Source organism: Natrix helvetica (assembly GCF_964273705.1).
Source record: "Natrix helvetica genome assembly, chromosome: 2".
In the NCBI taxonomy this organism is placed as follows: domain Eukaryota; kingdom Metazoa; phylum Chordata; class Lepidosauria; order Squamata; family Natricidae; genus Natrix; species Natrix helvetica.
Window position 1 is genome coordinate 176,550,247 of NC_138552.1, and position 17,265 is coordinate 176,567,511.

General features: G+C 35.9%; 1 protein-coding gene across 5 annotated transcripts in view; it reads right to left on the bottom strand.

The window, feature by feature from the left end:
• The window catches only part of MAP3K7 (mitogen-activated protein kinase kinase kinase 7), a 37,497-nt gene that overhangs the window by 10,553 nt on the left and 9,679 nt on the right, over positions 1-17,265 (bottom strand). Inside the window, exons 6-13 of one of the 5 annotated variants that reach the window (XM_081942226.1) lie at positions 15,959-16,083; positions 15,053-15,181; positions 11,169-11,299; positions 10,191-10,272; positions 9,771-9,919; positions 9,023-9,182; positions 5,816-5,896; positions 1,301-1,368 (exon numbers count right to left, since the gene is read on the bottom strand). In XM_081942226.1, coding sequence (XP_081798352.1) covers positions 1,301-1,368; positions 5,816-5,896; positions 9,023-9,182; positions 9,771-9,919; positions 10,191-10,272; positions 11,169-11,299; positions 15,053-15,181; positions 15,959-16,083 — 925 coding nt within the window. Of the gene's footprint in view, positions 1-1,300; positions 1,370-5,815; positions 5,898-9,022; positions 9,183-9,767; positions 9,920-10,190; positions 10,273-11,168; positions 11,300-15,052; positions 15,182-15,958; positions 16,084-17,265 lie in introns of all 5 variants that reach the window. The other 4 variants (XM_081942227.1, XM_081942225.1, XM_081942229.1 and 1 more) reach the window with 4 other exon arrangements.

The following is a 17,265-nucleotide window of genomic DNA, read 5'->3' on the forward strand; positions in this document are numbered from 1 at the left end:
TTGAGAAAAAAATGTGTAATAAGCACTGAAATGAACATGGTACAGCAGGGAAGGCAACATGTCATGGGATGATTTACCCTACAGTATGGTGAACTCTACATGTCAGGCATTTGGAGTGGATCGACTTTTATCTGAAACACCCCTTTTTCTGCCATTGGAACTATGGGGTTTTTTGGGTTGATTATGTCACCAGCCACAGTCATTCTAAACGAAAACAGATTTTGATTAAACTAAGGGCTACTTTCTTAATAAATATAACAGCAAGCAAACCTGAAAAGGTGCTTTGCACCATGTATGGGCACAAACAAAACTTTTTTTTCCTGAAGCACTAAAGTAGCACATTGTTTGGAAGGCTTACAGAGCTGTTTATAAATGTATATGCTGAATCCGATTTCTACTGCAACTTTTATTATTCTTGATTTGCTAAATCAAGATATCAGGATTTTGTGTGTAAATATATGTACACTGACAGTCTCCTATCTCAAATTTAATCCCTACTCATCATGAAATTACAAAGGTCATATCCACATATAAACCCTGCATTCACGCTCTAAAAATTACCATTTAAAAATGTTACCGAAAGCCTAAGTTCTGTATAAAAACAAACTGTTTGTAATAGCGGTTTTACCCTTCTTCCTTCAGTGCTTTCACTTTCAACCATCAACTAATACAAATGAGATACTCTGTATCTGTACACATTCAGGTAAGAAATATCATTTTGTAACATTTTAGATTATTTCTTGTTTCCCTTAACCACTAAGTCCTAGTAACTTTTTCAATATACATCAGTGCTTAGTATTTAGCAGTAAAGAAACACAACTGTTAAATTAATCAAAGTTGTAGTTCTAAGCATCCTTATTTGACACAAGCCTCACTGAACATATTTGCATATATTTCCAAGAGAGGAAGAACAAAACTTTACTGAACCCAAGAAATACATAGCTCACAACAGTTTGATAACCATACCTGGGATTTCCAATGTGTAAATCATGTCTTTTAAATGTAATTTAACCTAGAACTAACTCTTATATATCTTTCAATGGATTATTAACAGAATTATAAGCTTGTAAAGGCCAAGCTGAGAGAAAAATGATTACATATTTTTTTTGTTAATTTAAATGGACTTCCTGTAAAGGAAAAAAGATATCATAATTTACATTATGTATTCCCAATCCTAGTTCTCCTTAGATATATTTATATATTCCAATTTTTAGATATTCAATTTGATAGGTGACATACAATTCTTAAATTTATAAAATTCAGGCAATTTTAAAATGAATCATCCGCACTGTGCATTTACCTGGTTGGAATCTGTTCCAGCTACACTAAGATCTTGAATGGATCTGCGCCTCTGTTGTCCATTGCCTACTAGGATGAGAAGGAAAAAGAAACTACTGAATTCACATCAAGTAAGAATGTTGCAAGAGTATGTACAAATCCAGCAAGGAGATAAAGAGTCTGTTTGTATATAGGAAGGAGAAGGGAGAGCAGAGACAGCTGCCACACCCACCCACCCAGCTTGTCAACAGAAAGCATATCCCAAGGCAATAAATCTTCCTGTCCCATGAATAGCGTCTGAGCTTTTCTTCACCATCTTCTGTCAGTTGTGCTTTAATAGGCTTAAGAGTTGGATGGGCAAGAGTGGGGGTGGCTTTGGCACTGATGATGACATCTATTTCAAGGAAGTTACGTTATGGGGATTTCTCATGTAAGGTTGCCAGTTATGTAGTTTATTTGGTTAATCAATGAAAAATTGCAGCTTCAAAAATGGTTTAACTAGGTTCAACTAGTGGTGTTCCTAGATTTCTTATTTGAGAAAGAATCCACTGCACTGATTGGATCCAATGCAGAAAGAAATAGCTCTTCAAATCTGCACTAAAGTTTTAAAAAGCTAACTTGCTTTTAGTCACAGCTCTGAATATTATCAAATGTATTAAAAATGGTCAACATATCCATTAAAAAAATATGATGACTGACAAGGCAAAGAAAAATTTTCTCTGGCTTTTGGCATTATAGTTGTCTTTGTTCATGGGATGTGATATCAGCTGTTCAAAAAGAAAACATCCCAAAGTTGCAATTAACAGCTGACATAACACTCTAGAAACTTAGTCTTTGAAGACTGTGTTACATGAACAGACCAGTAGCAACTATTCTGGCAAGGAATTCAATTATGGCTATCATTTGCATGATTTCCCAATGTCCCCCATACAATTTTTCACAATGTCCAATTTCCTTTTACTCTACTGAAAAATATTTTTTAAATATTCTAACTTCTAAAATATGTAAAAACATTTTACATTTAAAAATGTATTAAGGGCTTATTTTTTAAACTCACCTATAAATATATCTGTGTAGGTATTCTTTTAAATTCAGATCAAGCATTAAATAAGATGAAGAGAATGGTAGTTTTAAGTACCATAACCAATTAAATCTTTTTTAAAAAATAAACAGTATGTTGCTTAATATTTTGGAAGTTGTCCAATAGATGCAAGGGTAGAAAAATACATTTGTCCCTTTCTTATCCTCCTAACTCTTTGCCCTTTTGAAAATCCTTCCAGGTCAAGATGACGTTTTGCAATTTTGTTCCTGTTATATGAAGCATTAATTCAAGATGGGAATACTCTTAAATCAGGTAATTTTAGTAAAGGTAAAGGTTCCCCAGCACATGCGTGCTAGTCATTTCCGGTTCTAGGGGCAGTACTCATCTCCATTTCTAAGCCGAAGAGTCAGAGCTGTCCAAAGACGTATCTGTGGTCATGTGGCTGGCATGACTAAACGCCAAAGGCGCACAGAACACTGTTATCTTCCCACCAAAGTGGTCTTTATTTTTTTACTTGTATTTTTTACGTGCTTTTGAACTGCTAGGTTAGCAGAAGCTGGAACAAGTATCAGGAGCTCACTCTGTTACGCTGTGTTAGGGATTCGAACTGCTGAACTAGCGACCTTCTGATCAAAAGCTCAACATCTTAGCTACTGAGCCACCACGTCCCATTTCACGTAATTTTAGGATAATACTAATATGACTACTTCCATATTAGAAGCACCAAAATACTTCCATGACAAAAGGATTTGTTGGTGACATCACCATTGCCCAGGGGGATCAGTAGTTGAAGGCTCCTTTCACGCCCCCATGAAATTGTCCATCAAAATGGCATTCATGTATCTACTTGCAGTTGCCCACTTTTGAACTCCTGGTTTGGCAGGAGCTGGAGTATGTGACAGGAGCTCACCCCACCCCAGGGCAGAAACGGAACTTGAATGTGAGGCTGTTGTTCATCAGCCCAGTGTTTTAACCTTGTGGGTCACTGCGTTCCCTTTCCAGGATAGAGTATTGAAGAGCTACAAGAAGGACAAGATGAGTAGAAAAATGAAAATATTGATGGGAGGGGCGCATCTCCTTACAAGCAATCAGGTGAATTTTCCCTATTATAAAGCTGTGCAGAGCTTTGAAAGTATGAATTGGAGAGGATTGAATCACATTACTTTTTCAAATGCAGGCTACAAAATATTTAAGGTTCTGTGTTGAGTCAGATGCCCTCAGTCTGTTTTGGAGAACAATGAAGAAAATATGGAGATAAAGGATTTTTTTGATCACCTAGTTGTGCAGCTTTTTACACATTTTCCTCAAAAGATTTTGACTGGACAAGATACACAAAATAAGTACAAAATCTCAGGGCTTTGCAACTTGTATGAGACTTTAAATTAGGATTATGCTTGTTTGATTAAAATTGTGTGTTACTTTTCCACCAAAATGCTAAAACAATGCATATTATTGGGTATGTGGGGAAATTTGCATATAGGTTCAAATTTTTTGAACTTCTAGAAAGTATGAAGAAGTATAAAGACATGTACTCACATTTTCAGTCAACTAAATCACCCCCCCCCCAATATACTTTTTGATGCATAAAACATTTTTTTAAATTAAAGCAGTAGATCATTAGCAGAGCTATGCAAATGCTCTGCAGTCCGTGCAATTCATCATGGGCCTCAAGGTGATTGATCGGTAGATCATTAACAGATTTACAGAACCTAGCATACTAGGAAAAACCTCAAGATGACTTGTCCATTACTAATATAATAATGATGCCCACATCCACTCTTTCTAGAAATAGCTCAGCTGAAATAAATTTGTAAAAAGTAGCTGGAATATTCAAACTGAGTTTGGATTAATAACATTTTTGAATTTAGAGATCCTAAGATAAGGATTGCAGAAACACTTATCATGCTCACATATGATAATAGTCAGATTAAAATAGAATTATAAACGGAAACATATATTTTCATTCAGGGAAGTTGTGCTAAGTGCAGAGAAACTCAAACCAACAGAATGAGTTGAAGCAGGAGGTTAGGCTAAAGCATTTTTATTGCTGCTACCTATTACCGGCTTTTGGCAAACAGCTCAAGCACAGCCAAACAAACAAAATAGCTATACAGTAAATACTTGTTGCTCCTGAATCAATAGTAATTGTTGAGGAATCCAACTTTAAAAGCACAACTTTCTATACTGTAGAGTTTCAATTACAACATTGCTCTAATTTTGAAAGTGATTTTAAAAAATTTTAATGTTAACATACGGAATTTAAAACAATGGTATTAACATACCCAAGATGACTATGGTAAAAGAGAAATATTTTAAGCTGATTGTACAACATTGGGGTAAGAATACTGTATGAAATATACTGGATTAATGTTTCAAAATTGATATATTCAGATGGGTAGCAATATACACACAACAAATAAACAAATAAAACACATCAGGATTTTGGAGCTCCTTTTCTAAAATGAGATGCCTCTTCTGTTGGAAACTGTTCCTTAAGTTTTCTCTCCCACAAAAATTTGCTTCTGATTATGGATGTTGTACATAAAATACTGAATAACTGAACTTGCTAAAAACAATACAATTTTAATATATATAGGTAATCCTTGACATGATGGCAATTGTGAAATTCTGCTGCTAAGTGATATAACCAAAAAAGGTGACCTCATTGTTTTGCAATGGTACTCCCTGCAGTCTCAGTTGCCATCATGAAGCTAATTCCACGGTCATTAGGTTGACTGACTTCTTGCTGGCTTCCCACGGCCAACATTGGTGGGGAAGCTGGACGGAAGTCGCAAGTCATTGCTGGGAGAGGGAGGGAGGGAGGGAGGGGTGGAGTTTGTGGGAGTGTGGGGTAGATCAAGGGGGTCATGCACGGTCCAAGGAGCTGTGTGAGAGATTTGGCATGGGTTGGAAAGAGTGCATGAGGGATGTATGAGAGATGAATTGTAGTTTGGGGAGAATGCATGAGATATGTGATGTGGGTCAGATGCATGAGGTACCAGGAATTATGCAACAGGCACTAGTCAGGTGTGCAGGAGGCATGGTGAGGGCTAGGTAGGGTGTACAAATGGCACATTGAGTTTCTGAGGAAGCCAACAAGGAAAGTTGCAAATGGTGATCATGTGATTGTCAGGGTTGCAACTGTTCTACCAGAGGCCACTGAGAAGCATGTTCACTATCTCTGTGTACACTCCATATGAAAACCAAGTCACTCTAAATAATCCTTTTCTTTCAAAGCTCTCTGGACCTCCAGCCTGAACACAATACCAGAGGGGAATAAAGATGGTCACAAGATCTTCTTACATTGAAAAAAAATCTTGCTACATATTTGTTCATTAATATGAAAGATAAACATGTGATTAAAAAAAATCTTTCCTCAATTATTTTTGGCCAGTGAGTTATTAATCACCCATGAACAGGAGCAAAAAGTATTTAAAGGTTTAGTTATTACTCCAGCATCTGTGTCAATAGATTCACACAGCTGGCATGCAATACCTGGTTTGATGATCTCTGGGACATCCAGAATGTTGCCAAATGAAGCAGTTTTACGATGGCCTCGTTTAGGTTTGGAAAAGGCTGAAAAAACATATACACATACAATACACATGCAAACGACTATAATGATAACACAAAATCATTCAGACTAGAACTACTCTTTTATAAACTTAATTTGGTTAAACTCATGCAAACAAAGGACATGCAGACTGAACTGCATAGCTTTCCATTCATGCTTAAAACAGTAAAGCATTTGTTAAGAGCAACATTCATAACTAGGATCAACAATATAACAAAATACATTATTAGTTGTAGTTAGAGACACAAAATTCAAATGAACAGAGTAGAAAGAATAACAAGGAAACAACAACAAACCCTAGCTATGAGCGACTAGAATTTTTTACTGATTGCCCTGGAAATGTATATTAAATGCATGGAGATAGCTTTTCACAATTTGGGATGCAAAATAAATTTAATTAACTAAATTTAACTCAACTTCTTTTTTTTTTTAAATAAAGTAAGCTACATACTATGGCCCAAATATTTTGACTATACATTTTTGAAAAAATTGAAAATTATTAATTCAATATTTTTAATATTTTAATGTTATCTGTTTCTCTTGTGAAAGATGCACAATCAGCCATAATATTAAGGATAATATCACATAATTAATAGATTTAGGAAGGAGTACAAATACTAGCTAGAAGTAAACTCTGGAATTAAATATAGCTGTTAATGATACCAGTTAACATAAAAAGATATGCAAAGGAGGTGATGTTTAAATATTAAATTAGAACCTGTTCTAGAGGCAAATGCTATCAATATGGCACCTGATAATAGCATCTCCTAAGGGAGTCCTAACATAAAAGTCTACCAAGGAGACTTTTTTCTGGGCAAGGTTGTTGAACTGGTAGAATAGATCTGAATAACAATTCTGTATCTTGCAGTTAAAGATTTAAGGTATGTTGCTTTACTCTCAGCAATTTGTATAATAGCAGACAAGTGAGATCTGCTTCTTCCACTGGTCTTCTAATATAATTTAATTTATTCTTAAAATATTCCAGCTACAATATGTTTTGATTTATTTTGCACATCTGAGCATGTTTTTATTAGATAAACAGTATTCAAGAAACTTGTTTCCTAACAGATTCATATGAATATACATCCTTTTATCTGGAAATTTTTCCTGGTAATTATACTTGTTTATGTTGCCAAAACTGCCCAACCTTAACACTAAAATACTGCTTCTCATCTTCACTATATATATCACACTAATGTCAGAAGTTGGGTGTCAAACGAATGAGAAACCAGAAACAGTTCCAATGTATGTGTGTGTGTGTGTGTGTGTATGACTTTACAACAAAGGTAAAAGGTAGCTGAGGTATTTAACAATAGTCTGGGACTCACAAAATGTGGCAATGCAATTGGCCCTTATGACATGAAGGAGCATGACCAGAACCAATTTTTGTTGGCTTTTAATTTTTACTTCTCTGAAACCCCCTTGTTTTCTGATTCTTCAGAATATTCTATTTGCTTCTTCTTCATCTTCCCATTCAGCAGGCTGCCTTGGGAAGTTAGATCATTTAATCTTGCCCAATTCAATCAATTACAAACAGGATTTGATTAAGTGATGCACCTGATAAAAGGATCACTGTTTGACTGCTCATGAACGAACTATGAAGACATTCTAAGTATTTACCCACTACTGTAATGCTTAGAATCAAAAGAAAAGACTAAATCTCAGTGATAGAGACCTAATCAACTTCTAGAAAGTTTGGCCAATAGTTCATTAGATCTATAAAAAGAGAGTGATTACTGCATAAATGCAGAAATGATTACTTATTCAGGGCACGGTAATAGATTTTGAACATCAATCATTGTCTAGCATTTGAAATATACCACACAGATTGATAGAGTATTACTATAAACTAATTTTGATTTTGTTATTGATATTGTAGCCTGTAATTTTGAGTCTTATTAACATTATAGCCATCAAATTAAGTCATGTTTATGCTGTAATAAATTAATACTAGAAATACATAGCTCTTAAATCAAAAGAAATTGGCAAAATTATTTCATAATGGTACCCTGCCTAGAGTCACTTCTTGTAACAATCCATATAAATTTGGTCAGTCAATTAATCAAATAATAGTGAAATATGAACAATTATTTGCAAAATTAAAAATGTTATACAAAAAACATAATCTACTATTCAGGGAGAGGGGGAGTGTGGAAGATGCCTGGTTCAGTATAAGTATCCTATTGATAAAAAAAATTAGAAAATTTCAGTGACTTTCTTGCTTCTTCTGTAGAATGCATCTCCTTCCCTCCTTTGTGCCAAAGGCTTATGGGATATTCCTGAGTTGTTAAGCATTATCAAATCAAGAGATGAAATTCACACAGCTTCATGGAAAGAAAAAGTTCTCTATTGAAAAAGTCGGTATTTATATTGGAGGATGACAATGTCTGGAGGTATTATAGGGCACAGATAATGTGCTTACCCTTATTCACATAAAGGTCTTAATGTTTTGTAACATTTAGGAAGGGATTAATATAAAATGCAGTCTAAAACCTGACTGGCATAGAAATGTATTTGATTTTCCTTATTTTAGCTCTTATACATCTAAATCTTAAAAGTTGATGGAAATTATAATGTGGTGTTTGCAGGCAGTAAACACCATGGACCAATATCCACCATGGACAATTGTCCATGGACAATTTCTTTAAAACCTATTACATTGCAGAACATAAGCCTCCGGTACCATCATTAGTTTCAAATATACTTCATATATTTTGTCCATTGTCTTTCTTCAAGCATTTTGATTTTGCTTATTTCTGATGAGGCAAAGATGAGAATTGACATTTTGGAATGTTACCCCAATATTTGCCTTAAACTCTGTCCCCCCCCCCCCTCCAATCAACTTTCTGGTCTCTGGCTCTCATCATTGCTTCTGTGAAACGCATTTGAAGGCAAATGCTGCAATCCTAAAAAAAGTTATCTGGTTTGCAATTCATATTTCAACTTTGCAACAACTTAATCTCCTTTAGTTTGACCGCTTTGTTTTGGAGAGATGAGAGTGTTATGGGGTGCAAGTTTTTGTGGCAACAGCCATGGAACATAGCTATTGTGCAGGATCACAATATACTCTCAAAATGCCAAAAATGCTCCTAAAAACATTTGGGAATTTTTAAAATAATATCTTTTACCTGCAGAAGCAGCAATTCTTGGTTCAATTTCTGACATGTCAGCACTCATTCGCTTGCCTTCTCCTGGAACATGAGCTGACTGTGGTCGCCCACGAACATCTGACAAGCTCTCCACACTACTACCACGAGATGGAGGTAAACTCAAACGGCCCTGTTCTCCCTGTAAAAAAGTAATCGTACTGATTTCAGAAATGAACAAAAATTGCATATTTAGAATATTTTTTCTCATTTTTAATAATGAAACAGTTATGAAAACCTATAAACTTTACAACACAGGAAGAGAAAGGCTGCCAGGAAGCTTTCAACATTTTGCAAACCACTATTATCACAGAAAAACTCTGCAAATATATACTTTCCTTTTTCATTCTAAGCTTTAAAAAAGTAATGAAGATTTTTAATATCATTTATACATAGGACAAATCACCTTCTGCTTGAAGGGGTGGCAGGTTTTTTAAAATGTTCTTTTGTTGCCACAAGGAACACAATGGATAAAGCAAAGTTTTGGCAATGTTCTTGAAATGGGTGAAGTTAGGATTTCCTTCTGTGTTTTGTGGGAATCTGAAGAAGTTTAGGGTGGCTAAGGCCAAATAACAATAATAGATAGTTACCAAAATTTTGGCAGTCTGATTTAAAGGATGGAAAATATTTGAGGGCAACATTGTGCTCACAACTTTATAAATAAAGGATTTTGATACCATTTTGCTTCAAAAGAAATGATCTCAAATACAAATTTCTACATTCTTACCACCTGCTTTGCTGGATTTTTCATCTGTTGGGCCAATTTTGTTTCCAAACGTTTAATGGTGTCATTCGTAGCGGTTCCTTGAAAATCATTTGCTTCTATGTTGATATCACCTTTGTTACTGGTGTTTGTGGACGTCATGTCCATAAATGAACCTATGATTTTAAAAAATATTTTTTAGTTAAAGTTATGATTTATGTCCTCTTAAAAAACTGGTAATATCCTCAATGTCCCCATAAAAGATTAACGCTGAAAAATCTCAGCTCTGTGCACTTGTGTCACAGCCCTGGTATCTGGTATCCTTGCCCTGACCACTGCAGTCTTGAGGGTTCTTCCCTCTAACAGTGTGTTTCCTTGCTAGTAAAAGATTATCCTTCCTGGCTTAAAATGTATGAGTTTGATGTCTGAAACATATAATCTGATTACCTGTACTAGTAGCCGAGTTGCTTTGGCCTTCATCAGAATACTGACAGGGATACTGTAGAGGTTCATCAGCTCCTGGAAAATACTGCAATGAAAGAAGAATATATTACTGGAATCTTGTAATTTCCCTTATTACAAGTTCCATTTTTAAGAAAAGTGCCTAAAAGCTGCTAAATTCAATTTGTTTCCAAGATAATGCTATGTTGTGATTTAGTCAATGAATTTATTATTTAATAATTATAACATGAGAAGCCAAACCAGGCTAAGCAGTTACCAAAAGGTACTTAATAACAAAAAGGGCTAAAATATTGTTTTTGTTTTTAAATCAAATGCAATTTTTCTTTTATCTATAGCACTGAAAAAATGATATTTATTGTAGCAATTAAAACACACTCTTCTTCTAGTATGCTAAAATTAATTAGAAATTTCTGTTTATCTACAAATGAAAAGCTTCATTTGAACAAGAGGATCTCTGGTTAATTTGCCTCTCTAAAAAAATCATTTATTTTTCTGGCTTTTTAAGAAGCCACACTTATGTTAAACATTGGTAGAGACCTAGGGTATCTTCCAAATTTTTTGGACTATAGCACCAGAACTATATTTAGTTTTTTTAAAAATCCATATAACACTTTCCTGTCCTTCCTTTAATATACTTTTAGAGTATTCCTCATTACAACTGTGTCAAAGAAAAAAAAAGGCAGGAATAAGAAAACAAGTTTGATTTTGGAACAAAGCAGTAGATTTGTGCTTTGTTTTGTGGAATGTGTGTGTTAATTCCATGTATTTTAAATTTGCTAAATGCTGGTTAAATATTATTGCAAAGTTCAGAGGGTTTATTATTTTAGGTCCCTCAGAAGGCCATGATAGATATTCTACTCACTTCCAAAATTTGTCTTCACGCTATCAAATTCATATCTTCTATTTTACATTCCTTCTAGAAACCAGTTTATTTCAGCAATATTTAAGATTTAAATATTATACCTGCATCAAGTGTGTCATTATTTTGACTATTTCCTCCATGGAAGGTCTCTGTGAAGGATCTTTAGACCAACATCGAGTCATTAAACTCTCAATAGGTTTAGGCAAATTTTTTATCAGTGGTGGCCGCGTACCTATTAAAAATATACAATGTTTATATACAGTAACATTATAAAGAATTACATGCATTTCAAAAGAAATTATTTGGCTCTAATTTGACTGAACTAACCTATACTTAAAGACTTAGGACAATAAAATATTTGCTGAGACTATTGTTTCCCTATCCCACTTTAACTCTAAAACTTGTCATAATCCTGAACATAAAAACATATTTTACTCCTTTATTGACTTATTCATGATGCAGAAGAGACTAGTTTCCAAAACAAAATATGAAATTCATATTCAAACGAGCAAATGCCAGACCTCCTCTAAACTAGCAGTGCTTTAATCTTCAGGCATTGTTTGACTACAATTGTTATTGCTGGTCCAACTAGAATTAATAAAAGTAGGAGTCTGGTAATGTCTGGAGAAATACTGTACTTGTTATGCATTCTTTTTCAAACTGTTACTCTCGTATGTGAAGAACAAAAATAAGTATAATATGGCTATATTATAATATGGCTATATTATAATATGGCTATATTATTATATCAGGAGTAAAACATAAGCACTACATTTCAATATTTCAGTCTTCAAGCAAGATGAACCTGGGTTCCATAGATTTTGTCCCAAAGAAAAATAGTTCTCTCCTATGCTCAAAAGAAGGCGGTTAGAATGTGCTGTTTTCTCCCTCAAAGTGTTTCTAGTTTAACCAATAGAGCAGCAGAGACAGACTACATCTCAGCCATTGGTGGCTGATATTGGCAGGGGTGATAAAGTGATGGGGTTGAATGCAGTGTCTAAATTTATGGTTAGAAGAAAATATTACTGCACTGCTATATCACAGCCATGCCTTTACGTAAACTAATTGGGAGGCTGCACATGCATTGGAAGTAGGTCAGGCTGATCCCAAAATAAGCACTGATAAAGACTAACTTCAATAGCCAGCATGCCTGGAAATAGGCTTACTGCTTTTAAAAAAATATTTCTTTGAGGATTTTACGTTTCTGATCATCTCAACTTTTATCAAAATATAAAATTAAAAAATTAAAAAATGGGAACGTGGAAAAGGAAAATGTGTAGGGTAAAAGAGAAAAAAAGAGAAAAGCATTGAATTCCGACTCTTTTTAGCACAGTAGAATAAGGTAATAACATATAATGTTAACGTTTTACTTTTACATAGCAATATGTACTAGTCATTTCTATAACAACAAATGTATCTAATCAGCAAAACTCAAAATCAAAGTTTAATTTTTTTGACCTCAAGCCCAAAGTCCAGAAGGACTTTGAGGAATTTAGGTTTAATGAGTAGTGTTTTATACTGTGTTTCCCCAAAAATACGACAGGGGCTAATTTTCTTTTGCCCCACGAAATATGCCCTTGGGCTTATTATCAGGGAGGGCTTATTGTTTTGGGGCTGCCGGGCGGCTGCTCCCTTGTGAACTGGCTCCCGAAGAGCCGGGCACAGCCTCAGGGGCGAAGCAGCCATGAGGTAACCATGCCCACGAGCAGCCGCCCGGCAAATCCCCTCTCCAGCTGGGAAGAGCGCCATTCACTGACCTAGGGGGTAATCCCTAAGGTGCCAAGCCATGTGGTGCTCTGCCCGCTCCCCCAGCTCCCACGGCTTGGCACATTCGGGATACCCCCTAGGTCAGTACATGGAGCTCTGCCCGGCTGGAGAAGGGGGTTGCGCGAGCGCCTGTTCCTCCTGCAGCTTCACCAAGCCCTTGCGCAACTCTCCCAGGCCACCGCCGCTGGCTGCTGCTGCCCGCCCCCCCGCTCCGCGCATAACTTCCAAACTCCAAAACTCGGGGCCGAGTCTTCCAGCATCGGCCACTCTAGGAGTGCTCTCTATGGTGGCCCGGCTGCTGGAAGACTCTGTCCGGAAGACTCTCTGTCCGGCAGCCGGCCCACCATAGAGAGCACTCCTAGAGCGGCCGATGCTGGAAGACTCGGCCCCGAGTTTTGGAGTTTGGAAGTTATGCGCGGAGCGGAGCGAGGCGGTGGCGGCGGGCAGCAGCAGCCAGCGGCAGTGGCCTGGGAGAGCTGCGCAAGGGCTTGGTGAAGCTGCAGGCGGAACAGGCGCTCGCGCATCCCCCTTCTCCAGCCGGGCAGAGCTCCATGCACTGACCTAGGGGGTATCCCGAATGTGCCAAGCCGCGGGAGCTGGGGGCGGGTGGGCAGAGCACCACATGACTTGGCACCTTAGGGATTACCCCCTAGGTCAGTGAATGGCGCTCTTCCCGGCTGGAGATCGTGGGCATGGTTACCTCATGGCTGCTTCGCCCCTGAGGCTGTGCCCGGCTCTTCGGGAGCCAGTTCACAAGGGAGCAGCCGCCCGGCAACTCTCCCCTTCGGCCAGGCAGAACGCCACTCCCCAACCTAGCGGTATCCCGAAGGCGGCAAGCAACGTGAGCGCTCCCCCCGGCTCCTGGACTTGGCGCTTTCGGAATAACGCTAGGTCAGTGAGCGGTGCTCTGCCTGGCCAGAGGGGGGGGGTTATTTTCGGGGGTGGGCTTATATTTTTGCCCACGCGAAAAATGTGGCAAGGGTTTAGTTTCGGGACATGTTGTATTTTCGGGGAAACACGGTATGTTTATTATATGTACCTTTTTTTGTTTTTAAACAAGTTGTGTGCATTCATTATGTGCATTACATAAACATTTCTAATAAAGTTAACTTTTTTCAAGTAATGAATTGTATTTATAAAGACTGCACCATGTTTTTATTTTGTTCATGTTCCAAATTCTAAATTTTCAGTACATATTCTATAAATACAAAGACTAGTGTATTAGATTTGAGAGCTTGTTGGCTTCAGTTTGTATAGGCTAGAATATATATTATATGTATCGTCTTGTGTACTTTCCTAGAGAGATTTAAACCTGCTTTTGATTGGTTTAGCACTGCTGTCTAGCAAAAGGTTTTATTGCTTTGTTTAAACTGAAATCAAGGGGAAATGATTATTTACAGTATGTTTTATTAATGAATTCTAATGCTATTCCCATAAGAGTAGCAAAACAGGCACAAAAGTGTATGAAGGAGAAAAACTGGCTAACTATGCATGTAAGATGAGAAAAAGCAAATAATAGTGATAATAATAAGCAGCCCACCCCAATCACTTCACTATTTTCATTCTACTGTTTTTGAGAGAGAAAGGAAGAACACATGGTAATTATAACAAACACCATCCCACCTATTTTTGTAATCTTGGAATGAACACTCAAAATATTTAGTTAGTCTCTTCAAGGCAGATCCAACATGGATATGTATCAATGGAAGATTTTGGATGGGGCTGCTTCGCACCAAACTCAAAACAAAAACCAGTTTCTGTTTCATTCCAATCCCCATTAAAAAGTGTTCCTTTAATATTTAGCTCTCCTTCCCCAGTCTATACAAAAGCAGGAAGATGGGGTATTAAATAAAACAACAAGAGGCAAGAAGAGGTGATTGCATTTCACCTTTTTTCTATTAAATTTTAGCCTCTGCTTTCTATGAAACTGAGGCAAATAATAATTTAATCAGACTTGCCACCAACATGTCTAGAGTGGCTTTTCAGAAGGCCACTTAAGACCTGTCAGTTTCATCAGCTTTTAGGGCAGGATGTTAAGGGAGCTGTATATATTTGTTAGCCAACCAAAGTTATGTACTGAAGACAGAGGAGGCAAGCAAACATACAACATGTCCTTTTTTGCATCAGCACATCTAGAGTACTATATAGAAAATCAGTGGCAAAATTCAGCAGCATTTTCCACAAAGACACTTGTTCATCACTTAAAATTTGAGCTTACCATTGTGAACTGCCCACATGATCCGGAAAGCAGGTCCACCAATCTCATCGAAAGGTTTTCTGCGAGTAATTACTTCCCAAAGAATAATACCCCAACTGAATACATCACATTTTTCACTGTAATTGCTACCTGAAAAGGATTATTTATACATGTCTTTTTTAAAAAAATTAAATGTGCTCTATTACTAACAAGATTATAGGTGTTGTTTTAATTATAATAAAATATCAAATTAATCTAGTTGCAACCAATTCTATAACTGATTCTTCAATATACTATAAAACAGGATGATTTAAACATGTGCTTTCTAACAGAATACATGCGGGTATGAATCCAATGACTTACATATTCATGCACATGTTGTTCAATGAAAAACCATCTCTATTTTTCTTCAATTACACAATGTGATTCATAGCATCAAACCTCAAAGTACAAGAAGAGAGGAATTTTATGATCATATGCTGACTGATTGCCACTATAACCCTGTTTTATTGTAATATTGAATGCTAAACCCCTTATACAACTTTCACATGATTTAAATTTTACATCAATTTAACTTATTAATGAAAAAAGCTTGAAAAATGTTGATTTCAAATATCTTATTTGATATTTTCTAATATTTTCTACAGGTGTACATTACAACAGAAACAGATTCATTTTTTCATATATAAGATTCTTCATATATTCTGCAGATTCTTAAACTGCATTAATTCAAGTGGCAAGCCTTCAACAATTTAAGTCACATCATAACTAGACAGTTGACTGTGTTTTCTACTGGCTTCTGAATTTTATAAACAACAGCAAAAAGTATATCTGCAGCAAATGAATCTCTATCAAAATTACTACAAAAATTACTAATGCTGATAATACACCTGAGAATGGTAGTCAGTTTCAAAATTACTCTGTTACCTTCAAAAACTTCAGGTGCCATCCAAGCAGCACTGCCCTTATTATTGGTCATGTGAGTCTGAATATCACAAGCTGTACCGAAATCACATATTTTTAAAACAGTCCCTCCTGCCACCAAGAGCAAACTGTAAAACAAATAGAATTTAATTACAGTATGTATTTTGCCAAAGTAAGTGTTAAGAAATAGATAAAATATTCTTTAAGCAATTTATGTACGGGGTCTGTAGATTTAATATACAAAAGTAAAAAGTAGATGTCAGATTTCTACTGTAATTAAAAGCAATAAATTTCTTTTTAAAGGGCATCAGTAGACAATCTCTATTAGTAATTTGTAAAAAAAAAAGACAGAAAAGTGAATTTGGCAAGACATAGGTCAACACTGAAGAAATTACAATGTGCTTTAGTGTCTTAAGACAGAAGGGAATTTTTATTCTACTGTGCAGCACAATCAAATGGAATGGAGCAAACTAGGTTTATACCTATTCGTTATTGAATGCAAATATAACTAACTGCAATGTATCAAGATCAAGACTGATTTTACCGGAACAACTATTGTGTTCCATATCTAGTTTTAAACTTTTATTCAAAAAAATGTATATGCCCAATTCATTCTCAATGACTCTGGCTGGCTTACAAAGATATAAAGTATAAAAAAGCAATATAAAAACAATAACAAAGCTTCTAGTGAAAACACCCACCTGGTGACAATGAGTCATTTCATGAGTCCATCCCATTCTATTTACTTTTAAAAGAATTAATTTTATATTTTATTTTATCTTGCTTTTATTTTGGTGAGCGACACAGGAGTGATTTATCCGAGTGATAAATATAATAATAAAAACGTATTTCACAAACAAGTTAATTTTGCTTAACAGATCATAGATGCCCATTGTTCTTAACAATCCAGGCCAAAGTATAGACCTGAACTTCCGCAGTGTTTCCTTTGTAAGTAATTCCTCCTTTCATATTTTAACTGAAAGACTGCCAGCTTGTTATCCGAGTCTAATACATCAGTGTTATTAATTTTAATCACAATACCATAAAATAACAAGCTTTAGATCTCCTGCAATTATTACAGCTGATTATCAAGATTTATCAAAACATGCTTGATAGTAAGATGGGCGGCATACAAATTTCATTAAAAAAAAAACCCTATACGCTTTACTGATGATGAAATATAGACTATTTACATAACATTCAAATAACTTACATTGCATCCAAGAATTACTATTACAAACTACAATGTTTTCTAGGTTTATTAGAAAAAAGCCTTTAAGAATGACAGTGTCTTACAGAATTCTTGAAAA